Source organism: Lagenorhynchus albirostris, chromosome 1, assembly GCF_949774975.1.
Source record: "Lagenorhynchus albirostris chromosome 1, mLagAlb1.1, whole genome shotgun sequence".
NCBI classification, from domain to species: domain Eukaryota; kingdom Metazoa; phylum Chordata; class Mammalia; order Artiodactyla; family Delphinidae; genus Lagenorhynchus; species Lagenorhynchus albirostris.
Genome location: NC_083095.1, coordinates 27843320 through 27871188, shown reverse-complemented (window position 1 = coordinate 27871188; position 27869 = coordinate 27843320). Strand labels below are relative to the sequence as shown.

General features: G+C 40.2%; 1 protein-coding gene across 4 annotated transcripts in view; it reads left to right on the top strand.

The window, feature by feature from the left end:
- The first annotated feature begins 122 nt into the window (after nt 1-122).
- YLPM1 (YLP motif containing 1) overlaps nt 123-27869 on the top strand; it is a 67600-nt gene continuing 39853 nt past the window's right edge. For 2 of the 4 annotated variants that reach the window (XM_060137317.1, XM_060137275.1), the window contains exons 1-4: nt 132-1131; nt 10689-10925; nt 11884-12063; nt 13332-14326. In XM_060137317.1, coding sequence (XP_059993300.1) covers nt 259-1131; nt 10689-10925; nt 11884-12063; nt 13332-14326 — 2285 coding nt within the window. In that variant the 5' untranslated portion in view covers nt 132-258. Of the gene's footprint in view, nt 1132-6519; nt 6559-10688; nt 10926-11883; nt 12064-13331; nt 14327-27869 lie in introns of those variants that run through there. The other 2 variants (XR_009538420.1, XM_060137381.1) reach the window with 2 other exon arrangements.

The following is a 27869-nucleotide window of genomic DNA, read 5'->3' as shown; positions in this document are numbered from 1 at the left end:
CCAAGCAAAGGGCCGCTCTATCTTGCCTTTGTTCTCCTCTCGGTGGCTACTGCGCAGGCGTAATCGCCCCGGTACCGTCCCCACCTTCCCGGTCGCGGGCGCAGCTCGGTAGCGCCGGCGCACTGGCGCGCTCCGTTTACACGCTCCGGGGCCTGTAGGCGCCGCGAGTTCCGGCTGTCGCCGTCGCCGCCGCAGCTCCTGGAGGTCGGTTGCGACGCGTAACGACGCCGGGACGAGCGCTGCGCCTTCTTCTCCGATATGTACCCGAATTGGGGCCGGTATGGCGGGAGCAGCCACTATCCGCCGCCGCCGGTCCCGCCGCCACCGCCGGTGGCGCTTCCTGAGGCCTCGCCGGGGCCCGGGTACTCGAGCTCGACGACTCCCGCGGCCCCCTCCTCTTCTGGCTTCATGAGCTTCCGCGAGCAGCACCTGGCGCAGCTCCAGCAGCTGCAGCAGATGCACCAGAAGCAAATGCAGTGCGTGCTCCAGCCCCATCACCTTCCTCCGCCCCCCCTGCCGCCCCCGCCGGTGATGCCGGGGGGCGGCTACGGGGACTGGCAGCCACCGCCGCCGCCGATGCCCCCGCCACCTGGGCCGGCTCTCAGCTATCAGAAGCAGCAGCAGTACAAACACCAGATGCTCCACCACCAACGAGACGGGCCTCCTGGTTTGGTTCCCATGGAGCTGGATTCTCCCCCTGAATCTCCCCCAGTACCGCCAGGGTCTTACATGCCCCCGTCTCAATCTTACATGCCTCCACCTCAGCCACCACCCTCGTACTACCCCCCGGCCTCATCTCAGCCCTACCTGCCTCCCGCTCAGCCGTCCCCTTCTCAGTCCCCACCTTCCCAGTCCTACCTGGCGCCCACCCCATCTTATTCTTCCTCTTCCTCCTCCTCGCAGTCCTATTTGAGCCATTCCCAGTCCTACTTGCCCTCTTCTCAGGCATCTCCTTCCCGCCCCTCCCAAGGCCATTCTAAATCCCAGCTGCTAGCTCCGCCACCGCCGTCCGCCCCTTCTGGGAATAAGACAACTGTCCAGCAAGAGCCTTTGGAGAGCGGGTCCAAGAACAAGAGTGCTGAACAGCAGCAAGCTGCCCCTGAGCCAGATCCCTCTACGATGACTCCACAGGTAAGAAAACATCTGCCCAAGCTGCGGCTCTCACCTAGAGGGCCCTAAGTGAGCAGGCCTGGGGGCTTTACCCAGTGCTTAGCCTAATTCCAACACACGATAACTGGCTAATTTACACTCCAGAGTATTCCATAAAAGTCAAAGGTCTGACATCCCAGCTTTTCAATTAGCTAAATGTGGATTATTAAAAGAACAGTGTTTGAAGATATTTCTAGACACCAGAGTGATGGGGTGGCTCAAGAGTTACTTCTCAGATATATTCCTTGGTTTCCTTTGATCATGCTTCTAGGTTTTATTGCTGTTGCAAAGGGCTTTTTTGTTGTTGTTGTTTAATTGTAACTTAAACTAAAATTCTATTTTAGAGGCAGCATAAAAAAGAAGCTTCTCAAAGGGCTGACACCTGAAATGCATATGAATCTTATGACCAGTTAGTTTCTTTAAAAGAAAATTAAGGGCCACTGATAGCTGTCAGCTTCCTGAATTAAGAAGTCTCAGCAAATGAAGGGTGGAAATCTTGTTCTAATCAGGAACATCCTAATTATGTTTATAGATGTATATGCAATACCTAGGGAAGTCTACATATTTGACCTTTTTGGGAATCTGTTGGTCATTTAAGGAACTGACCCATACATCCTGTTCTCACATCACTTAAAGATAGTTTTGAGACATGACCAATTTGCTGCATTGCATTGTTGTTACCATTTACTCCACAGTAACAGCCTTGGAATTCGGCCAAGTTTTAAAAAAATGGTGGTGACATCTCTTCATTCATGAGAGAGCCAATCTTCTAAACTTCTCTTTCAAGTGATGCTTCCCTGTCAAAGATTGATAGGGTAGCAGTAATAAATGAATTCCTGTCTTCAGAAAGAAGATAAAATTAAAGTGGAAGAAATAATTTGTTTTGGTTTCTTAAAATAGACACTTTTAGCAATTAGTAATCTACCTAGATTCCCTCATGAAAAAAGAGAATCTTTTAATCTACAAGCTCAGATTTACATATAAAGATTTCCAAAAGATATTATTCTAATTTTACAGTGGTTTGGCATTAGAAATTAAGAAGAGAAACAGGTTGTTTTTTTTTGCTTTTTTTGCATCTTTATTGGAGTATAATTGCTTTACAATGGTGTGCTAGTTTCTGCTTTATAACAAAGTGAATCAGTTATACATATACATATGTTCCCATATCTCTTCCCTCTTGCATCTCCCTCCCTCCCACCCTCCCTATCCCACTCCTCTAGGTGGTCACAAAGCACGAAGCTGAAAACAGGTTGTTTTAACTAAGCAAGATGTGGTGCTTGGCACATCATCAGGAGAAAACACTTGAGCTGCTGGGGTAAAACAGTAGAATGAGAGATTCTGTTAGCTTACACCAAATTAGTACTATCCCATCAGGTTTTTTCTCCAGATTCCTCCATTATAATAGAGATGGAATTTTTGCCCCCTTTACCACCCCACTCTGAGATTTCCAGTGCTTTTGTTGTCCAGCACTCTCAGAGTTAGTCCAAACCAAAATATGACATTTATATCCTCATCTCTACTGGACTTTTTCTGGCCTCTTAGACAAATGAATTGTTTTTTGGTAGTGGGGGATGGGGGGCGGGAATCAGACCGGTCCTTAATATGAATATTTAGCACGAACACTGTTTTTGTTTTTCTGCCTTTGTACCCTTGTCTATAGTGAACTTCTTTTAGTGCTTTGACTATTCAGTGCCTCAAATTCTTTGATGAGAGCTGTAAAGAAAGTGGTGGAAGATGAGATTTGAGAGGTGGGAATGGGCCAGATCAAGAAGGCCCTTGCTAAGCCTTTTTAGGTTTTTTTTTACCTCTCTCTAGAATTCATCCCAACTTCCTCAACCCTCTCTCCCCCCTTACAGTTGTATTGCTTTCGAGGCACATCTCAAATATCAGGGTCTCTATGAAGCCGTGCTTCAGCTTACCTGTGTGGTTTGGTTCTGTTCTTCAAATCTTAAGTCCCTTGCAGACAGGGACTGCCTCACTTACCTTTTTATCCCCTGTAGCATCTGGGCCAGTGTCTTGCCAATTTGTCAGCTCTCCACAAAGTTTTGTTGAATAAGATACAAGAGTTGTCGTGTTCTAGACTTAGGATACTTTGGTTTATTAGGTGGTAAACATTTTCTTCATGCCAGTGCCAATCTCTGACAATTAACCCTTCTTTGTTGATTCATATTTTATTTTTGGAATATTTCATTAAAAAATTTTTTATGGTGAAAGATTTTTTTTTTTTTTTTTTTTTTGCGGTACGCGGGCCTCTCACTGCTGCGGCCTCTCCCGTTGCGGAGCACAGGCTCCGGACGCGCAGGCTCAGCGGCCATGGCTCATGAGCCCAGCCGCTCCACGGCATGTGGGATCTTCCCGGACCGGGGCATGAACCCGCGTCCCCTGCATCGGCAGGCGGACTCTCAACCACTGCGCCACCAGGGAAGCCCGGTGAAAGATTTTAAACATGCACAAAAGTAGAGAAAATGGTATGATTCTCCCCATATACCCATCACTCAAATTCAACAGCTATCAAGATGTTGCCATGTATGCTTCACTTAGGCCTTTACTGTTGTTCTTTTTGTTTGTTTGTTTGTTTTGTTTTTTGTGGTACGCGGGCCTCTCACTGTTGTGGCCTCTACCGTTGCGCAGCACAGGCTCCGGACGCGCAGGCTCAGCGGCCATGGCTCACGGGCCCAGCTGCTCCACGGCATGTGGGATCTTCCCGGACCGGGGCCCAAACCCGTGTCCCCTGCATCGGCAGGCGGACTCTCAACCATTGCGCCACCAGGGAAGCCCCTTTACTGTTGTTCTTGCTGAAATATTTTTAAATGAATCTTAGATCTCACATCATTTCCTTCCTACATTCTTAGACATTTTTTTTAAAGGACTTTTTCTAAGGTAAACACGTTATAACACCTAACAAAATTAACAAGTTTCTATCATCTAATACCAGATCTGTTCAGATTTCCCGTATTGTCTCATCATACTAATAAAAATAATTCCTTGATATTATCCATGTTAAAATTCCCCCATGGACTTAATAAAGTTTTGATGGTTTGTTCAAATTGGGATTCAATATAAACATTTTGGGGCAGAATAATTCTGTTGTGCGGCTGTCTTGTGCATTGTAGGATGTTTAGCAGCAACTCTGGCCTCTACCTGCTAGATACCAGTAGCAGCCCCCAGTTGTGACTACCAAAAATGTTTCCAGATATTGCCAAATATCCCCTGTGGGGCAAAATCACTCTCACTTGAGAATCCCTGATTTAGGTCAGTCTCTCCTATACTGTTTCTCTACCCTTGCCATTGAGCTTGTTGAAAAATCTGTGTTAGTTATCCTGTAGAATGTCCCACGTCCTGGATTTGTCTGCTGTCTCATTGGTGTCATTTGACTTGTTCCTCTCTCTCCCATGTTTTTTTTTGTAAACTAGGCATTAACTGTGCAACCTTCTTAGATTTAAGTTCACCTTTCTTTTGGCAAGTGTACTTCGTAACCTAGGAAGTGCTGTGTACTTCATTTGCATCCCATCAGGAGTCACTCAATGCCTGGCTGTCCCATAGTTAGTGGTGCCAAGATTGATCAAGGGGGGGGTGACTGGTTTCTCTGCTGTAAAGCTTCCCATCAATCTTCAATCTAATATTTCATCTAGTGGTTCATCCGTTGATGGTCTTTGCTTGAGTAAATTATTTCTTTGTTAGAGGTTGCAATATGGTGAATTTTTTTTTCTGCTGTTTCTTCTATATTTACCATAAGGAATTCTGTAAAGAAAAACTTTCACTCATGAACTAGGGCTGTTTGATTGGACATACAGTTAGCATAGAAAAGACAGGATAAGTGCTTGATATTCTTCCATTTAATTTCTAGTTTTCAGAGTAAAGTGGTGATATAATGGAATGTGTCTTTTTTGAAGAATTAACTCTTCTGTGTGTTTTAAAGGACTGGCTAGTTAAAATGCATACTGGTCTTTTTTTTAATGAACTGTGATTTATTCTTTTATTCTTAAAACTTATTTAGGTAAAGCTGTTGACTTTGATTAGAGTTTATAGTCACTATCTAATACTTAAATATATATTGAGTAACAACTGTGTGCCAAGAACTGTGCTTAGTACTGGAGATGAAATGGTGAACAAAATAGACAAGGTACCTGCCCTCATTCACTTGTTCCAATGCGGGGAAAAGACATTTAAAAAGTAATTGAAGACGTGTAAGGTGCTGTGGAATTATAAAATAGAAAATATCACTAGACCATTCCGTAAGGATTAGGAAAAGGTGAGCTTTTTTAAGCCCACCATTGTATTCACAGGGCCTTGCTCAGGGTCTAGCACATAGTAGGTGAAGAATAAATATTTTTCAAATGATTGAATATAGCTGGGAGCTCTAACCTAATTGAAGAGACCTCCCTTTGCAAGTAATATTTAAATGAAACCTGAAGAATGGGTAGGAAATAACCAGATACGAGTTCAAAGAATTAAGTTCGGTAGGGCTTACTGAAGGTACAAACCAGGCCAGGGAGGACCTATGAAGACTTTATCCTAAGGGCAGTAGGAAGCCATTGAAGGATTTTATATAGGCAAATGTGACAGATTGGCTTGTTTGAAAGTTCACACTGCTTTGGGGAGAGTGGAATCGAAAGGAGCAAGAGTGATTTAGAGTGAATAGTGAATAGAGTGATCCAGGCAAGAGTTAGTAGTGGCTTGGACTTGGATGGTGATGGAGGAGATGGAGAGAAGTGGAAAGACTGGAGAAATATTTTGGTGCTAGAATCCAGTTGGAGATTGAGTAGTAGTGGAGAGGGAGGCATCAAGGACGATTCCTGGGTTTCTGGGATAGGAAACTGGGTGGATGGTGGTTCCATATACTAATAACCTACAGAAGGGGGAAGAACAGGTCTGGGAGGAAGGGAAAATGATGAGTTAAGTTTTAGACTTACTGAGTTTAAGATCCTTGAGACATAAGATTCTAAATGGAGATGTCCAGTTAGAAGTTAGATACAGGTCTGGAGTCTAGAAGTGAGATCTGGGAGACATAGACTTGTGAGTCATCAGCATAAAAATGGTATTTGAAGGCACAGAAATAGATGAGGTCTCCTGAGGAGTGTGTGTAGAGTAAGAATAAAGTTTAAAGGACATTGAGCCTAGCCCTGCAGAACCACAGTACCTAAGGGAACCAATGGGAAGAAAGGCCAAATAGGTAGATGGAAAATCAGGACAGTGCAGTGCCACAGAAGTGAAGGGAAGACTGTTTCTAGGAGGAGGGTGTAGTCAGCTGTGTTACTGCTGAGAGGTCAAGCAAGATGAAGACTGTGAGTTATCTTTTGCATTTACTGACATGTAGATTATTGTTGACCTTGGCAGGAGCAGTTTCATAGTGACTGAAGCCATATTGCATTGATTTGAGGAGTGATGGAAGGTGAGGAAATGGGGATGGTGAGTATAGACAACTCTTTTAAAGAAGTTTGACTGAAGGAGAGAGAGAGAGAGAGAGAGAATGTGGGCAGGAGCTGGAGGAAGAGGCACAGTAAAGGAGTTTTTTTTTTTTAAGATGGGACCTTAATTCCTGGAATAGAGTGTGAACTTCAAAAATGTTGAAAATAAATATATTTTAAATAAATTTTAAAAATGGAAATCCATTTCATTATTTTACCGTCCCCCCTCCCCATCCCACTTGCTTTAGGATATGACATTGAACATTTAATGTTACAGGCATTTATCCTAATCAACCTGGACAGGAAAGGCAACCTTTCAAAATTAATCTTTAAAACATCACACACATAGACGCATGTGTTCATTCATTCATTCATTCATCCATTCATTCATTCATCCTCTCTCTCTCTCTCCCTGTCCCTTCTTCTTTATATTTCCCTACTTGGAGAATCTTTTAGTACCTAGTTCCTTACTGTACTGGTAGCAAGTGGTCAGTAAATACTTGCTGAATTAATTAGCATCTTTTTTGGTATTTATGACAGATACATCCTTACTTTTTAACTCTATTCAGTCTCTCTCTCTTTTTTTTTTTTTTTTGTGGTACACGGGCCTCTCACTGTTGTGGCCTCTCCCGTTGCGGAGCACAGGCTCCGGACTTGAAGGCTCAGCGGCCATAGCTCACGGGCCCAGCCGCTCCGCGGCATGTGGGATCCTCCCGGACCGGGGCACGAACCCGTGTCCCCTGCATTGGCAGGTGGACTCTCAACCACTGTGCCACCAGGGAAGCCCTATTCAATCTCTTTTTGAATGTGACATTTACTGTGATTTTCCTCTACCTATGAACTAACATCCCATATGAGATGGAGTTGTCTGATATAACGGGACATTCAGAAGAACTGGCTACTATTTCAGCTTCATTAGCAAGTCCAGGCAGGTTTTATTCCTTTTTAAAATAGAGATAAAGCAACCTTCTCTGGGGTCACTGAGGACATTTCTGAATGATTTCATCATTATTCATTTGCAGAGCTTTAAAAATGTGCCAAAGCCTCGTCCTAGGATTGAATTAGATCTGGTTTCTGCTTATTGGGTTCATATTAAATAGAAATTGATCTACAGTGCATACTGTTAGTAAATCAACAAGTACCTGAGCTCCTAACAAGGTTCTTAACCTTAGACTAGGTCTAAGACAAAGATAGAAAGCACAAGAATAAGGTGGGTATAAATTGATAAGGAATCTAGACCTGAATAATCTTCCTATCTATAGCCACTGGCTTCTAGTTTATGAAAGATAGTTTGCATCTTTGTATGTTTTGGTGATGCTTTCAAAGTAACTTAAAAAAAAAGGAAACTTTTAACTTCTACTTGAAAGAGTTTATTAATTTTTTAAAGCTAAAAAACAAGCCTGTTGCTGTTTTCAGTATTTTCATACAATAATGGAAGAAAGTTGAAAATGTTCTAATACCACATAATTGTTGACTATCATGAACAGTGTGTTGGTTTTTTTTCTTTTTTTTTCATGTTGAATAGTAAAAGTAATTATATTTCAGGAACTGATGATTATGTGTATGATAATAAAAACGAGAAAAACCCAGTCATGACCCAAACTTCAGGATGGAGTTAGTGAGATGGAATTTACTCTTCCAAAGGGATGTAGCAAGTTTCAGGTCATAGAAATTAGTAGCCTAGAAGGGAAGTCTTTAGCTGATCAGCAACTATTTATTGACACTCTACTGTGTGTTCCGGCACTATGCTTAAGCACCAGACAGGATATGAGAAAAGCATGAAACACCTCTCTCCCAAGACAGTTACTTTCTGCAAATGAGAAAACAGATAACAAGACAGTATGTTTCATGAGAAAAGAGTATCATGTATATTTGCATGTGGAAAATTGGAGAGGATGTACAGTAAAATAGTAACAATATAGGAAATCCTGGTTATCCAGAGGCAATGAATCTCAGTGAATGCAAGTAAAATGAATCCATTTAACACAAGGACCAAAAGTTTATTGTAAAAAGTAAAAAATTTAATTTGGGACACAATCTTGAAAAATAAAGCTCAAAAATCATAAAGAACAGCTGAGTCTTAGCGTTTATAAAGAATAAAGTGTAGATTAGGTTTCTGTACTATAATTTTTGTGACAAAATTGTGTGACAACACTATATTATCATCATTTATTTCATTTTTGAATATGTTGAAAAAATATTTTAGGGATTTATACATTTTTCCAAGGGCTGTTTTTCAACATTTGATATTCATGTCATTCTCTTTTGCAGTTCCTATTATAAAAATTATTTTTGGTTGTTAACTGGTAGTACTTCTGCTAGATCCTGCATCTTTATAATTGTAGTAGAAGTGTATGCTATTGTTTTTGTTTTTGTTTATATGCTGTTGTTAATTATAGAAGTATATAGGGCAGTTCATCAGTGAATATTTTAGTGTTATGACAACTTTTTTTTCCTTATGCCACCTTGTAACCATGGGGAATTATATAGTGAACACTGGGATAATGAAGATCCTGTAGTTACTTCTGAGTGGTGAGATTTTTTTAAAATTGATTTTAATTATTGCTTATTTGTAGTCGAGTCTCTTTATTTGAGGTATTTATATTTTATAAAGTTGTCAAGAACACTGAATTAGTGAATACTGAACGATTGCTCCTGGGGGAAGTGCAGGGTTAGGTTCCTGTGGGCCTTTGGTCACATTTTCTTCAACCAATCAATACATAACCTTGTTTTATATGTGTTTCTGTTTAAAAACAAATTATTTAATGTATATTGTTGATTCATTAACATTGAACTCACAGCCAACAGCACTATAACACATGCCTGAAAGAAGCTTATCCAACACAAGTATTTTCTTCTTAAGGCACATCATAGTGTTCTCGCACTTAGGAATACTAGACAGCACTTCAGCACAATGCTTGGGGCCATTTTAAACAGCAAAATCTTCAACCAAAAAGTACAGAAATGTGAAAAATGTGGCCCTAAATAGACCTTGAAAAGAACACTTATTTACAATATAAGAGCTAAACAAAAAGGCAGAGCATGGCCGTGTTCTGCCTCAGACAGGAACGTGCAAGTCAGATAACTAATTTTTTGCCCATCTACGCGTGTCCACAAATCACTGTGAAAGTTCCCTGAGTGTTGATTTTGGAGTTAGAAATAAATTTTAGCAAGTTGGCAAATTCACAAATACAGACTCCATGAATAATCAGGATAGGCTGTATCTTCTAATTTTTTTCCACATTAAGCTTATTACTGTGGTAATTTTTAGAAAGTGGAAGCACAAAATAAGCTTCCAGAAAATCAAATTACAGTATAACTTGGAAGACAAAGTGAAACTTTTAAAATAAATAGAAAGCATTCTAAAACACAGTGTATTTTCATTTATGTATATATACCTGGGTATGGCAAGATTAATGATACAGCAGGTGTTTAAAAGAGGGAAGAGAAGACAGAGAGAAGAGGTAGGACTGTTTATTATATTCATTAATCACGAGACCCCCGTGGATAAAACTGAACCAACTAAAGGCAAGTTAAAAACAATAGCTATGAATACTGAAAAGATTTACTCTGATCTTTTATCAGAAAGACTACCCTCACCTCCAAAAGCATGTTTTTTTAATGAGAATAGAGAAGTATGTTGAATTAACATGTATGGTTTAATTTAAATATATAAATTTGGGGGAGGAATTGAAAGATCATGTTTATTTATTTGCCTTTCTCAGTTCAGGTTTGCCTTTTCTTATATATAAATACATGAACACAGACACAAGTGTAGCTCCCTGTCAAAACCAAGTTGCAGATATACAGGGTTGTCAATTAAAATTCTTTTTTTTTTTAATTTTTAAATTTAATTTAATTTATTTTTTTATACTGCAGGTTCTTATTAGTCATCCATTTTATACACATCAGTGTATACATGTCAATCCCAATCTCCCAATTCATCACACGACCACCACCATCCCCGCCACTTTCCCCCCTTGGTGTCCATACGTTTGTTCTCTACATCTGTGTCTCTGTTTCTGCCCTGCAAACCGGTTCATCTGTACCATTTTTCTAGGTTCCACATATATGCGTTAATATACGATATTTGTTTTTCTCTTTCTGACTTAAAAATGGTTTCTGTTGTAGGAACAGCAGCAGTACTGGTATCGACAGCACCTGCTTAGTTTGCAGCAGAGGACAAAAGTGCATTTGCCGGGACACAAAAAAGGTCCTGTTGTAGCAAAGGATGCAGCTGAGCCAGTAAAGGAAGAAGTTACTGTACCTGCCACCAGCCAAGTACCAGAACCCCCTCCATCGGAGGAGCCCCCATTACCACCCCCTAACGAGGACGTACCACCTCCTCTCCCACCTGAGGAACCCCAGGTAACCATGAAGTTAATTACTTGGTATTTATTAAGTTATTCCGTTTTTTTCTGCTTCATATATATATGTACCTTTGTTATATATAAATGGATATATATTTTCATTTTTTTTTTTAAGTGCATGTAAAATTTCATTTGTGGAATAGTCAGATGTGTGCCATATTGGGTTTAGAAAAGGCATTTTTTCATCGTTTAAGTGAGAGTGAAGAATTAGACACTCTTCTGAATTGAGTGTCTCTAAGCACTAAAGGGATGCAAGTGTGGGTGTTTTCATATTGGCAGCACAGGGCAATAATTAAGAGATTGAGCTTTTATTGTCAAACTGCCCGGGCTGTAGTCCAGGCATTGCTACTTGCTGGTGGTGACTCTGAGCAAGTTAGTTAACCATTCTATGCTTCAATTTCCTCATCTACAAAATGGGCATATTCAAATAGTAGCTTTCTTATTGAGCTATTAAAGCATTAAATGTGATAATCCTTGTTGCTTAGCATACTGACTGGCACATGGAAAGTTCTCACGTTGGTCCAAAGGTCATTGTTCTCCCAAGAGCCTTATATGGAAACATTAATGAAACATGATGATTACACTGTAGGCAGCTGGTGAAAAGTGACTAAGGTGAAAAAAGAGATTTCTCATATAGTGAAAAGGATAGTAACTGTGGATTGACTTTCTGCTGGGGAAATGGTTATCCTATTTAGGAACAGTGAGGTGATTATTCTCGTAAAGACTGTGGGATTTATAAATTCCTTTGTATTAGTATCCATGATCACAGTATAGATAGAACTAGGTATTTTATCTAAGGATAGAATAGCTTTTCTCACAGTTGCAGGGATTCTGGACTTTATAACACAATACTATTACAACATAATACTTTATAAAATATTCAGGTTTCTTATTAATTTGGTTGCTGTTTATGACTTAGAAAAAGAAAAAAACTGTACCCTCTCTTTTATCTTTAGTCTGAGGACCCAGAAGAAGATGCCAGGTTAAAACAGTTGCAGGCTGCAGCAGCACACTGGCAGCAGCACCAGCAGCATCGAGTTGGCTTCCAGTATCAGGGAATAATGCAGAAGCACACTCAGTTACAGCAGATCCTACAACAGTACCAGCAGATTATACAGCATCCACCACATATACAGGTGAGTGCTTCCTCAGTTGCCACATGGGAAATTGCCCCAGGATGTTAAAGGGATTTGTTTCTCATGAAAGAGATTTAAGTATGAAGAAGGAAAGATATCAGATGTTTCGTCTGGAGTGCCCAAGTAGTTATTTGTCACATTACTGGGGGCTTGGAAATGTGGTATTGTGAAAATGCTCTTGGGGAAGGGCGGGTATAGTGGAATCTTCTGATCATGTTAACCCAGGCAGATGTTAGAGTACTGTTGCTAAGAGATTTAAGAACCAGGGCTTCTTACAGACTCACAGACATAGAAACAAACTTATGGTTATCAAAGGGGAAAGCAGGGGGAGGGATAAATTAGGAGTTTGGGGTTAACAGATACACACTACTATATATAAAATAGATAAACAACAAGGACTTAACTGTATAGCACAGGGAGCTATATTCACTCTCTTATAATAACCTATAATGGAAAAGAATCTGAAAAAGAATGTGTGTGTGTGTGTGTGTGTGTGTGTATATATATATATATACACACACACACATATATATATATATGGTTTTTTTGTTTTTTTTTTTTGCTGCACACGTGAAACTAACACAATATTGTAAATCAACTATACTTCAATTTAAAAAAAAAAAAAAGGAATTCCCTGGTGGTCCAGTGGTTAGGACTCTGTGCTTTCACTGCTGAGGGCGCGGGGTTCAATCCCTGGTTGGGGAACTAAGGTCCTGTAAGCCGCGCAGAGTGTTCAAAAAAAAAAAGAAGAAGAACCAGGGCTTCTTATGTCACTTCAAGGTAACCTGTGTTTTTGCCTGAAAAGCACTGCAGTAACAAGCAGAAATCCACCAGCAAGATCAAAGCAACCACCACCAAAAACCTAAGCAAATGCACCACAAAAGATGAAGTGACTTAGATACTTGTTTGTCTTGTATCTGTGAGGTGTAAACTTATGTCTATATGTCTATAACAGATCATTTTCAATAGTAATATTTAAAATGACCCATAGTAGTAATAAAAACTTGAAAAATACTTATTGCTGAGACAGCTATTCGCTTTAGTGTTTGGTAGATTTTTTCCAACTCAGTGATAACATATAAATAAGTCAAAGGGAGAAAGGCGAATGATCATCATGGAAAGGATTTAACAAGCTTATCCTTAGCCTCCCAAAGTCTTGTGTTCTAATTTCCTAAGGCTGCAAATGCCCTTGGTTCATTAATATTTTAACTTATGATTAATTTTCTTATATGAATGTCTTGAAATAATTTTTATCCCTTTATTTGTAGACCATGTCTGTAGATACGCAGATGCGGCATTATGAGATGCAGCAGCAGCAGTTTCAACATCTCTACCAAGAATGGGAGCGAGAGTTCCAGCTGTGGGAGGAACAGCTTCATTCCTATCCTCACAAAGATCAGCTTCAGGAGTATGAGAAGCAATGGAAAACATGGCAGGGACATATGAAAGCCACTCAGACCTATCTCCAGGAGAAAGTCACTTCATTTCAGAACATGAAGAACCAGTATATGGGGAACATGTCCATGCCGCCACCTTTTGTCCCATATTCTCAGATGCCTCCACCTCTACCAACAATGCCTCCTCCAGTATTGCCTCCATCATTGCCACCACCAGTGATGCCCCCTGCCCTGCCTACTTCAGTGCCACCACCTGGCATGCCCCCACCTGTGATGCCACCTTCTCTACCAACCTCTGTGCCCCCACCTGTGATGCCTCCATCTCTCTCTTCTGCAGGGCCACCACCAGTTCTACCCCCGCCTTCCCTCTCTTCTGCAGGGCCGCCACCAGTTCTTCCCCCACCGTCTCTCTCTTCAACAGCGCCTCCACCTGTTATGCCCCTCCCACCATTATCTTCAGCCACACCTCCTCCAGGAATACCTCCCCCTGGAGTTCCACAAGGGATACCTCCTCAGTTAACAACAGCCCCAGTTCCACCAGCCTCCAGTTCTCAGAACTCACAAGTTCCAGAGAAACCTAGACCAGCACTGCTTCCCACTCCTGTGTCTTTTGGTTCAGCCCCACCCTCAACTTACCATCCTCCATTGCAATCAGCCATTGGCCCATCTGAACAAGTGAATTCTAAAGCTCCACTGAGCAAGTCTGCTCTGCCGTACAGTTCATTCTCATCTGAGCAAGGACTTGGGGAGTCTTCAGCTGCTCCATCTCAGCCAATCACTGCAGTCAAGGACATGCCAGGGAGGTCAGGTGGATTGCTTCCAGATCCTCCTAGAAGCAGTTACTTGGAAGGTCCAAGAGGCCCAAGGTAGGTCTGCCTTTTTTTTGGGAGCGGGTGGGGAGTTGGGGTGTGGTGGTTTTGCTGCTTTGCTGATACAGGCTGAGTAGGCTTTTATGTTCTCTTTGTACTTTTATATACATTCCTGGTTTACAATTAATAATGTTAGTGTTGTTCACTTATTAGACATGACATAATGAAATCTAGAAATGGCAACATGCCCCCCTTTCTTTGACGTCATTGCTTTTATCCTGTATGTAGCGATTTTAGTCCAGGATGAATGTAGTGGTTTAGAGTAATGCTTATCAATTCCTTAGCTTCAGAAGCAATTTTTATTAAATTTATTGATCTTTTTTGCTTTTTGTTTATGTAACAAATAACTGGATTGGTAACTTTCTGTGACATGATATGCCAGCTGTTGGAGATAAAAATGAATAAGCATCTAGTGAAATAAGGTAATGGAATTTAGTGTAAGGGTAAATAGGACTTTTATTTTATCCATTTGTTCAGCAAATATTTATTAATATTTGTGCCTCCAGCAGTGAATGTAACATAACAGACACAATCCCTGCCCCCATGGAACTTTTATCCTTTATATTTTCCTCAGTTTAGGAGATGTTTTTCTTTTGTTTGAACCACATTTTTTAGAAAAGCACACAATACATTTACTAGTAGTTTCTAAATTTTTTCTTTTACCTTTTAAAAGGTGTTAAATTTATTTTTCCAAGTTTGTAAAAATATTTTTTCCCCAAGTTGGCCTAAATGATAATTTTCTTATAGAAAAACATTTTCAATCAGATTTTTTTTCCAATTGGAAATTGTACTGGAAATACTCCTTATACAAAATTTAGACAGGACAGGAAAGTATTGAAAAAATGTAAAAGTCACCTAATTCTACTATCTGGAGGTAATAATTTTTAAAACATATGTCATAAAAAATTGAAGCAGGGCTTCCCTGGTGGTGCAGTGGTTGATAGTCCGCCTGCCGATGCAGGGGACACGAGTTCGTGCCCCAGTCCGGGAGGATCCCACATGCCGCGGAGCGGCTGGGCCCGTGAGCCATGGCCACTGAGTCTTCGCGTCCGGAGCCTGTGCTCCGCAACGGGAGAGGCCACAACAGTGAGAGGCCTGCGTACCGCAAAAAAAAAAAAAAATGGAAGCATACTAAGTGTATTATTTTGTAACTTGGTCTTTCCACTTGTCAGCATTGGTTAGTTTTCCATCTCAGTGTTGATGGATCTACATCATCATTTTAAATTTTAACCTAATTTCAATATTTGAAAACAAAATATATTTTTTATTTTTTCTCCAAGTTTATATTCAGAAAACAGAACTCCATCCAAAAATGAAAGCTAATTAAAGGCAATTAACGTGAATTCCGCTGAGTACCAGAAGCCTTGTCAGAAGCTTTACATACATTATCCCATGGAGTCTTCTCGACAACCTGTGAACTTGGCAGTTTCATACCCTACATTTACCCTTTACAAACTGGGGCTGAGAGGATTGGATAACTTGCTCAGGATCATGTAGGTGGGAGAGTAGAGCCTAAGTCCACATAGTGGGAGCTGAGTCCAGAGGGTCCCCAGGGCAAGAGCACTAGTTAAGCACTGTGTTTAATGCCGTGATTCAGTGATGTTCATCCTGTCAGTGATTACAAGTGCACTTGTAGTCCTGATTTATTTGGCATGTGTTTCATCTTGATTTGAATTCCTACTTATCTCCTGGATTGAGCATTACCTTTTAGATATGGTAACTGATTTGCTATATGAGAAGTACGTTCTTATAACCTCATAAAACATAGATTTCCTGCTCCCTTTTTTCTGTCATAATAATGTTTTCTCTCTTTTGCCTACCAAATCTTGACTTTGTAAATTTAGGACCTACTTTAACTTTTTTTCTTTTGCCTCAGGGTACAGTTAATAATTTCAGTGCTAGGAGGATCTTAGCAGTTACCTAGTGCAACTTGCCCTCTATATAGCAACTCACCTTTGTGTTGCATTTTGTCATCCTAGGTCTTGCACATATTATCTCATTTATTCCTCTCAGTGATCTCATGAAGTAAATGGATAAAGGGAGCTGAGATTTGGAGAGGTTATAAATAAATTGCCCCGGATGACACGGCAAATAAATGGTTGAGGTGGGGTTTGAATCCAGGGCCTTCTGACCCACTCTTAAGTCCACTGTGCTTCCTGTGACAAGCAGCTGATGAGCTCTGCTTGAGCGTTGGCACTGTGATAAGGAACACTGCCCACGAGGTGCTGACAGTTTTACAGAAATTGTATTTCTTACATTGAACATAAATGTGTTGCCTTGACTTCTGCCTGTTGATTCTAGATCTGCCTGTGTGGTGCAACACATAGTGATTTACCCTGTCCCTCTTCTACAGTGTATCCTGCCGTTGTTTAAAGACCATCCTCTTATCTCCCTCCACCCACCTTAACCATTCTGCTGTGCCATCACATAAACTGAAGTTCTCTTCATATTAACATCGGTGCTAGTTTTGTCCTGCTATATTGTTCACTGTCCTTTTTTAAAAAAAAAAATTTATTGATTGATTATTTGGCTGCGCTGGGTCTTAGTTGCGGCACTCAGGATCTTCGTTGTGGCGTGCAGGATCTTTTTAGTTGTGGCATGTGGAATCTAGCTCTCTAACCAGGGATCGAACCTGGGTCCTCTGCATTGGGAGCATGGAGTTTTAACTGCTGGACCACCAGGGAAGTCCCTGTTCACTGTCCTTTGAAGGGCCTTTGGTTTGTCAGTCTCCTTCAGAATGAACACTTACTTCAGATGGAGAAAGACCATAGGCCTATTACTAACTTTGTTATAAAATGTACTTATATAGCTGAACAAATTGCTTTTTTTTGGGTGGGGGGGGTCAGTGCTCTCACAGTGTTGACTCATGTTGAGCTTAACATCAATTTGGCCAGCCAGGTCTTTTTCACCTTACTGTTATTAAGCCAGTTCTCTGTCACCCTGAACTTGTACAGTTTTTTGTCTTGTGTTCTTTTTTTTTCCTAAGACTTTACATTTCATCTAGTTAGGTTTGGGCCTGCATTCTAGTCTGCTGAATCTTCACGAATGGAGATGACACTGTTTTTAGATATGAGATATCCCTTCCTGGCTTTTTCCACCTGCAGCTTTGATAAGGATGGCATATTTTGTCCTTGAATTGTATCCTGCTCACATTTCTACCTTGTTTTTTTTTTTTTCTACCTTGTTTTAAAAACCTTTCCCTGATCTAGCTGTGTCATTGCCATTTCTATTACCCTTCTACTTCTTTTGTTCACTTAGCCCATGTAAAGTATAGTTTGTGACTGTTGCCCAGGCATGGTTTTTTTTTTTTTTTTTTTTTAACCTTTGTTACGTGAGAGAAAAAGAGATCAGTGGGAAGCCGGTCAGTGAGTAAAAGAGACTGAGGTAAGAATAATCCACACTATTAAGAAAACTTGTGAATTTCCTTTATTAGTTGAATTCAGAGTTTGCTATATATATATAACATACGGTAAGCCACTCTAGTTTGTGTGTGTGTGTGTGTGTGTGTGTGTGTGTGTGTGTTGTTTCTTAAACAAAGCTGGGTAGGAAAACGAGAACTGAGAATACAGTTAACTGATTTACCAATTACGCACTGTTAAATAAAGTACTGGAAATTACTTTGAGTTTTTTGAAAAATCCAGATTTAGGCTGCTTTCTAAAAACTGAAGGTTTTCAAAAAGTCAAGTGACATAAATGCATCATATGTGAGTAGCACACCACATTGTTGAGCATCTGGGGCAGCTTTTTGAAACTGTTTATGTGTGTATGTATCATTGGATTCATCAAGTCTTGTAGAAGACTACCACAGCTCCAATAAACTGTCATGTTAGTAGATGTTGGTTTCCAAGAATCTTTTATTTTCAATAATAAAACTTACTTATTGAAGAGGAACATACAGAGATGTGCACAATCATAAGTGTACAGCTTAGTCAATTTTCACAGATACACCTGTGTTATCGCGACTCAGATTAAGAAACAGAAATTAACAGTGTCTGAGAAGTGCCACTCATGCCCCTTCCCATTTTTCCTCATCCCAAAGATAGCCACTATTCCAACTTTTTACACAAGAGATTAGTTTTGCCTATTTTTGAACTTTATATAAATGGACTCATGCTGTATGTACTCTTGAGTCTGGCTTCTTTCACTTAACATTATATTATTGTGAGATTCAGCCATGTTGTGTGTAGCTGTAGTTTGTTTCATTCTCATTTCTTTACAGTATTTTATTGTATGAATATACCACAATCTGTTTATCCATTCTAATATTGATGGTCATTTAAGTTTTTGGTGGTTATTATGAAAAACACTGCTTTGTGTCTTTGGTGCTATATATGTCCCTTTAGGGGGCTGTGTGTGTGTGTGTTTGTATTTAATTTTGTTTAGATATATGCCAAGGATGGGAATTGCTTGATCATATGAGTACGAATATGTTCTGCTTTGATAGATATTGTCAAACAGTTTTCCAAAGTGGTTGTGTCAGTTTACACTCTCACCACCAGTGTTTCTGTATTCCATTTTTTTTGTATCCTCATTAGTACTTGGTGTTATTAAACTTTAAAATTTTAGCAATCTTGGTGTATGTCTAGTGGTATTGTAATATGGCTTTAATTTATATTTCCCTGATGACGAATGAGATTGACTTCCATTCCATTTGATTTTCGTTCAGTTGGATTTCCTCTTTTATGAAATGCTGATTCAAGTCTTTTCCCTGTTTTACTGTTGGGTTATATTTTTTTCTTATTGGTTTGTAGGAGTCCTCATATGTCTAGATTGTCTTGACTATTTCTCACTCTGCAGCACTTTCTGCATTCTTATCCTTCAGTATACTAAAAAAGTAGTCTTCACTTTACCATCTAGATGGTGCATTGGAACCTTTTTAAAAAATATTTATTTAGGGGCTTCCCTGGTGGCACAGTGGTTGAGAGTCCGCCTGCCAATGCAGGGGACATGGGTTCGTGCCCCGGTCTGGGAAGATCCCACGTGCCGCGGAGCGGCTGGGCCCGTGAGCCATGGCCGCTGAGCCTGTGCATCCGGAGCCTGTGCTCCGCAATGGGAGAGGCCACAGCAGTGAGAGGCCCGTGTACCACAAAAAAAACAAAAAAAGACAAATCTATATTTATTTATTTATTTATTTATATTTTGGCTGCGCCAGGTTTTACTTGCAGCATGCACAATCTTTAGTTGCAGCATGCTGACTGTTAGTTGTGGCATGCAGACTTCTTAGTTGCAGTTGTGGACTCTTAGTTACGGCATGCGAACTCTTAATTGCGGCATGCATGCGGGATCTAGTTTCCCAACTCAGGATTGAACCCGGGCCCCTTGCATTGGGAACGTGGAGTCTTACCCACTGGACCACCAGGGAAGTCCTGGAACCTTTTTATTTTTTAATTTAAAAGTAATTTTACAGATAATTTACAGAATTAAGAATAAAGGCATAATGAAAACAACTTACTAGAAATTTTAATTAAATTTTAATTAATTAATTTAATTTTGTCTGCGTTGGGTCTTCATTGCTGCGCACAGGCTTTCTCTAGTTGCGGCGAGTGGGGGCTACTCTTCGTTGAGTTGCGCGGGCTTCTCATTGCAGTGGCTTCTCTTGTTGAGGAGCATGGGCTCTAGGTGTGTGGGCTTCAGTAGTTGTGGCACGCGTGCTCAGTAGTTGTGGCTTGCGGGCTGTAGAGCGCAGGCTCAGTAGTTGTGACGCACGGGCTTAGTTGCTCCGCGGCATGTGGGATCTTCCTGGACCAGGGCTCAAACCCATGTCCCCTGCATTGGCAGGAGGATTCTTAACCACTGCGCCACCAGGGAAGCCCCTAAAAATTTTAAAAGAGGGCTTCCCTGGTGGCGCAGTGGTTGAGAGTCCGCCTGCCGATCCAGGGGACGCGGGTTCGTGCCCCGGTCTGGGAAGATACCACATGCCGCGGAGTGGCTGGGCCCGTGAGCCATGGCCGCTGAGCCTGCGCGTCCGGAGCCTGTGCTCTGCGGCGGGAGAGGCCACAACAGTGAGAGGCCCGCGTACCGCAAAAAAAAAAAAAAAAAAAATTTTAAAAGAGTAAAACTCTTTGCATCAAGTAAATTTTGACACACAAACATTATAGAAGATGAAATAATTCTGTCACATATTCTTTTAGCAAAGCAGAATGGTCCAGGTTCTTACCAAAAATATGTGATGAAGTCTTCCCTGTTTAATAACTAACTGGATGACGATACCACATTTCCTTTCTGTCCTTAAAAATATATTGTTCACTCATCCTATCTTGAGTTTGAGAGTATTCATCTAGGATATTGTCATCCGAGGACTCATAGAGATTTTGCTTGTATGATTAATTTCACATCATTATTAGGACCTAGAGCGTAGCTGTCTCTGCATTTAACTTTTGATTCATTTAATAATTTTTTTTTCTTTTGCGGTATGCGGGCCTCTCACTGTTGGGGCCCCTCCCGTTGCGGAGCACAGGCTCCGGATGCACAGGCTCAGTGGCCATGGCTCACGGGCCCAGCCGCTCCGCGGCACGTGGGACCTTCCCGGACCAGGGCACGAACCCGTGTCCCCTGCATTGGCAGGCGGAGTCTCAACCACTGCGCCACCAGGGAAGCCCTAATAATTTTTTTTTTATAAATTTATTTCATTTATTTTATTTTTGGCTGTGTTGGGTCTTCGTTGCTGTGTGCAGGCTTTCTCTAGTCGTGGAGAGTGGGGGCTACTCTTCATTGCAGTGCGCGGGCTTATTGTGGTGGCTTCTCTTGTTATGGAGCATGGGCTTTAGGCACGCGGGCTTCAGTAGTTGTGGCTCGTGGGCTCTAGAGTGTGGGCTCAGTAGTTGTGGCGCACGGGTTTAGTTGCTCCGCGGCATGTGGGATCTTCCCGGACCAGGGCTTGAACCTGTGTTCCCTGCCTTGGTGGGTGGATTCTTAACCACTGCGCCACCAGGGAAGGCCCATCTAATAATTTTGACACAACTTTCTCTGTCACTTTTCTTTGTCAGGAAATGAAAATTTCTGAATTCTCACTTGTGCTCAATGAACCCTAAAAGCAAGCTGCAGTATTTTGGGCAATGCAAGGAGGGGTGACAGCTTATTTTACAATTCCATCGTTCTTTTGTTGTCTTCGTATTTTGATCTTTAGCATAGTTGGGAATAATTGATAAGGAATGATGAGTAATAATGAATTCTACGATAAGAAGATCACAAAATGTTTCAGTATATAGAAAGAAGATCCCATAATGTATCTTAGGTTTATGAAAGAAGTCAGTGGACCTATATGGTAATTGCAAGATAATGTAAACTTCATTCTGTTTTTCAAAAAGTAAATTTTCTCTTTGTTCTTAGGAAAGCCTGTAGGAAAAAAAAAGTCATGAAATATCAATCCTTACAAATAGAACTGTTTTTAAAAAACTCAAAAACTATAAGTGAATCCAGTGAACCCAAATGAACCCCAAGGGTTAATGGTATCTTTTTTTTTTTTTTTTTTTTTGCGGTACGCGGGCCTCTCACGGTTGTGGCCTCCCGTTGCGGAGCACAGGCTCCGGACGCGCAGGCTCAGCAGCCATGGCTCACGGACCTAGCCACTCCACGGCATGTGGGATCTTCCTGGACCAGGGCATGAACCCGTGTCCCCTGCATTTGCAGGCGGACTCTAAACCACTGCGCCACCAGGGAAGCCCAATGGTATCTTTTGATTAATAGAAATTGTTGATTTTTTAATTTAGTAGTCTAATTTATTGATCTTTTCTTTATGGTTAGTGCCTTTTCATGTCCTGTTTAAGAAGTCTTTGCTTACTCCAAGCCCATAAATACATTATTGTATTTGTTTTCTTTTATTGTTTTACCTTTCTATTTTAAAATCAACAATCCATATAGAATTGATTTTTTTGTTAATGTATAGTATGAGGTAGGGTAAAGTTCATTTTTTTCCATATGGCTGTCAAGTTGACCCCAGTACCATTTATTGAAAAAGTCATCCTTTTCTTACTACTTTACAGTGTCTCCATCATAACTCAAGTGACTATATATGTGGATTTGTCTGTGGATTCTATTACTTTGGTTTATTTGTCTATCCTTGCACCAGTGTCAAATAGTTTTTTTTTCTTTTTTTTTAATTAATTAATTTTATTTATTTTTGCTGTGTTGGGTCTTCGTTTCTGTGCGAGGGCTTTCTCTAGTTGTGGCAAGTAGGGGCCATTCTTCATCTTGGTGCGCGGGCCTCTCTTGTTGCGGAGCACAGGCTCCAGATGCACAGGCTCAGTAGTTGTGGCTCATGGGCCTAGTTGCTCCGCGGCATGTGGGATCCTCCCAGACCAGGGCTCGAACCCGTGTCCCCTGCATTAGCAGGCAGATTCTCAACCACTGCGCCACCAGGGAAGCCCGTCAAATAGTTTTAATTACTGTAGCTTCATAATAAATCTTGATATCTCTTAGTGTAAGTCCTCCAATTTTGTGTTTCTAGATCAGGGATTTTCTGTGAAGGCTGAATTGTAAATATTTTTAGGCTTTGTGGGCCATGTTTGGTCTCTGTCAAATATTTTTCTTTCTTCCTTTTTTTCTTTCTTTTTTTAACCTATAAAAATATTTTAAAAATCAGTCTTAACTGGGTTTGGCCCTGGGCCATAGTTTGCTGACCCCCTGATCTAGATTGTCTTGACCATTCTTGGTCCTTTCTGTTTCCCATATAATGCTTAGAAGCAGCTTGTCAGTTTTCAAAAATACGCTGGAATTTTGCTGAACATTGCATAGACTCTATTGACCATGTTGAGGAAGAACTGACATTTTAATGATATCAAGGCTTCTGATCAGTTATACCTATTTTTGATTAGTTTTAGGATTGGAATTGTGACCTCTTCCATTCTGTAGCTGTCTTACTAGGTTTAACAAGGGACTATGAACACCATAATTTTTCTTAATGCTTCCATTTGCCATGGCTTTTCCTGTTTATAGTGATTATTTCTCTTTGGAGTTTTGATTTTAGGATCTTGGTTATACATATTAGAAAATGGCATTATTTCACATGAAAACTAAAAGGGCAGGAATTTGATTCCAGAATTTAAAATCTTGTAATTACCGTGGTCTGCTGATGTGAATGTGTTTATATATTGTGATAATCAGACATTATCTTGTTTAAGGGTATTTGTATTTCTGCATCCCTCTTAAGTTTTTGTACCCAATTTGGAGTATATTTTTTGTATCAAGTTTTGAAATTTTTATACCTAGTTCTAATGGTTTCATACCTAGTTTTAGGGGTTTTATTTTTTAGAAGTTTATGAAATACCTAACTGTACAAGCAAAAAATTTCAAAATATTTAAACACCAGATGTTTGTCTTTTTTTCTTTTCATCTAACCAATGTACAATGCATGTGTTTTTGTGTGATTGTATTTAGTGGATGTATACTACGTTTGTACTTTATTTCCAGTACGTATTTATATGTTAAAAAGGTCATAGTAGTTCATTGTGTTGATGTAAAGATGGCTTATTTTCGTACATATGTTTAATATGAGTATCTCTTAATATATTTATTCCAAAGGCCTAAAAGCTCTTTACTTTTATAAATCAAAAAGGTTTTGATAGTCTGACATTTTTAACATCCTTGAACTTTGAAAAATTTGAAGTGCAGTATTGATAACTAATTTCCATTTATATGTAGTGTTGAAAGTATATTTCAATTGGTTTAACATATTCTGACTCCCCAAATAAAAATAAAATGATGACCCTTGGCTCCTGGTCAACAATTAAATCTAAAAGCAAAGCACCCTACCTTTTCATAAACACTGCATATTATATATGCAGGCATGAGGCTTACAGAAGTGAGTTCATTACGTTTTACAACTTTTCCGCCATGTTCACTTCTTCTATATCTTTACACCTTTTAGTGCCTTCTGCTTCCTTTATCCTTTCCTCTGGCCTTTGCCTATGCTCTTTTCCTTGTTTGGAATCCCCTTTCTGTCATTTTTTGCTTTATCAATTCCTACTTTTCCTGCCCTGGGGATGACACTTCTGTAATTATGTGTCGAGATCTTTCAGTGAGTCAGACATTGGGGATACTTAAGTGAGCAAGACCAACATGCCCCATATTTATCAAATTCTGTTCTAACTGTTGATTTACTTGTTTCATTCTTCTTATGGACTGTGAACTCCTTGAGGTTAGGTATCAGTTTATTTCCAGCACTAACACAGTACACGACAATTAGTAGGTGTTCAATAAATGTTGCTTACGCCAGAATGTCTTAGTTAATGCGCAAAGTTCTCAAGGCATTCACAGTTTAGTTAAAAAGCAGTTCATTCATATTCAGAATTTGATTATAACACTAGCTAACATGTTGAAAAGTGTTCTTATACTGACTTGTGTATTATATATAGTCTTCTCTTATCACTTATATGAACTAATAATTGCTGAATTCGGTACAAAACAGATGACTTTACATATCTTTAATGACCTAAGGTGTTATTTCAGACACTTTGAATTAATAAATGTAACTTCGAGAAAAGGAACCAAATCATCACAAAACCTGAAATGGCATACTTGTTTTCCTTCATAAATATGTGGTCTTTATCTTTAGCATTGCAACGTACCTTTTTCTGGGGGGGCTGCATCACGCAGCTTGTGGGATCTTAGTTCCCTGAACAGGGATCGAAGTGGAAGCTCGGAGTCCTAACCGGGAGTTCCCTGTGACATGGTTTTGACAAGCACCTGGTCAGCTCCTTTCCTCTTTGTCCAACAATAGCTGTGTCAAGCCTTCACTATTTTGCATAGACCATCTGTGCTAGTGCTGCTTTCTCTGTCTTAGCAAACATTATTATTTCTCTTTGTATCTTTCATTTAGCTTCCTGCTTCACAGAGATAATCAAGGCTTTCAAGGCCCAATGAAACTCACTTCCCGGCCTTACTATTACTTAAGTTGCCATCCTGATCTTTCTTGTACTCTCAGAAGAAGCCCTTTTCCTGGTTAGGGCTAACACTCTCTGTGTGTCTTTTAAAGAAATACATTTTACATTTTTATCAAAGTGATACACACACTTGGTTTTTTAAAAATCAAGAGAAACAACCACCCACTGCCCCAAACCACCCTAGACATATTTCCTAATGACATCTTTTAATTCTTTAGCTGTTTCTTTTGGTAGTTACCTTCATATCACTAAATAATGTGTTGCTACTTTCTTGACTTATACATATATACTTACACATTAGATACTACATGTTTACTTCCTATTCTGATAGATAAAGGTTTAGTTCTTATACTGTTCTCTAACTCCATCTGCCCAATATATTTATTTCATTCAGTAAATAATGTTCATAGAGGTAAGCAGTGTACTGTGATTACATTTCCTTTAGCATAATAACTTTTTTAGAATTTCCAGTTGCCTTTCTTCTTGCAACATCTTTTTTTAAAAAATATTTTATTTATTTATTCAGCTGCATTGGGTCTTAGTTGTGGCACATGGGATATTTTTGTTGCAGTGCATGGGCTCTTAGTTGTGGCACACAGGCTTCTCTAGTTGTGGCACACAGACTTCTCTCTAGCTGTGGCATGCGGGCTCTCTAGTTGTGATGCGTGGGCTCCGTAGTTGTGGCACGCGGGCTTAACCCCTGGACCACCAGGTAAGTCCCTCTTCTTGCAACATCTTTAAAATAATCCTCCAACTCCAGACTCAAAAGCAACATCTCTTTTTCTCTTGAGATCTCTCCCCCAGATTCATGCATTCTCTTGCTTTTGCCTGGGCTGGTTGGCTGGTTTGCTGCTTTCAAGATCTGTCATATGGCTGTTACTCCAGCATTTCCCTTGACTCTCCTTCTAGATTGGATTCACTGTTTACTGAATCTCATGGCTTCCAGTTTGTGGTTTAGTGCCTCCTTTTCCTGGAGTGCATGCTCAACTAAGAAATTGTGGGTTGGAGTTTCCTGAGCCCTTGCATGCCTGAAAATATTTTAATCTAACCTCACACTTGATTAGTAATTTGGATATATAATTTGAGGTTGAATATATTTTTATTATAATTTATGTAAACTAAAAAACAAAAGAAAACAAAAAGTTTACCCATTTTTCCCACCTCCACACCCTGCCTCTGGCAACCATCAGTCTGTTCTCCATATCTATGAGCTTGGTTTTTTAATTAATTAAAATTTTTTTAAGATTCCAAATATAAGATCATATAGTATGTCTTCCTCTGACTTATTTCACTTAGCATAACGCTCTGCAGGTCCAATTATATTGTTGCAAACGAAAAGATTTCATTCTTTTTTGTGGCTGAATAATATTCCATTGAATGTATATACCACATCTTCGTTATCCATTCATCCATCAACAACATAGATTGTTTCCATACCTCGGCTATTGTAAATAATGCAGTGAACACGGGGTGCGGGGGAGGTGCATATATCTTTTTGAGTTAGTTTTTTCATTTTCTTCCAATAAATACCCAGAAGTGGAATTGTTGGGTCATATGATAGTTCTATGTTTAATATTTTGAAGAGCCTTCATACTGTTTTCCATAGTGGGCTTCACCAGTTTACATTCCCACCAGTGGTACACAGGGTTCCCTTTTCTCTGTATCCTTGCCAACACTTGTTATTTCTAGTCTTTTTGATAATAGCCTTTCTAACAAATGTAAAGTACTATCTCATTGTGGTTTTGATTTGCATTTCCCTGATGATTAGTGATGTAGGGCATCTTTTCATGATGTCTTCTTTGGAAAGACATCTCTGTATCTTCTTTGGAAAAATGTCATTTGTCTGTTGGAAAAGTATCTATGATCTTTTGCTCATTTTAAAATCATATTGTTTCTTTTTTTGCTGTTGAGTTGTATGAGTTCTTTATATATTTTGGAATTAGCCCCTTATCAGATACATGATTTGCAAATATTTTCTCCCATTCAGTAGGCTGCCTTTTCATCTTATTGATGGTTTGCTTTGCTGTGCAGAAGCTTTTTAGTTTGATGTAGTCCCACTTTATTTTTGCTTTTGTTGTTTTGCTTTTTTTTTTAAGTAAGCTTTTTTAAAAGCTTTTATTTATTTTTGGCTGCATTGGGTCTTCACTACTGCACTCAAGCTTTTCTCTAGTTGTGGCGACCGGGGGCTACTGTTCGTTGAGTTGCGCGGGCTTCTCATTGTGGTGGCTTGTTGCATAGCACGGGCTCTAGGTGCTTGGGCTTCAGTAGTTGTGGCACACGGGCTCAGTAGTTACGGCTTGCAGGCTCAGTAGTTGTGACGCGTGGGCTTAGTTGCTCCACGGCATGTGGGATCTTCCCAGACCAGGGCTCAAACCCGTGTTCCCTGCATTGGCAGGCAGATTCTTAACCACTACACCACCAGGGAAGTCCCTGTTGCTTTGCTTTTGACGTCAGAATCAAAAAATCATTGCCGATGGGGCTCCCACTCTTCTTTTCATTTTGGAGACATTTCTCAAATATATTGTGATCTCTGGTTGTCCATTTATGTTTAAGAGTGGGAGACACTGAAGCTGATTGGAACCTCTGTGTATATGTGGGGGGCTAACCAATTGTCAGACTTCGCTTTAAGTGATAGGGCAAAAAACTGCTAACGCTGCGGG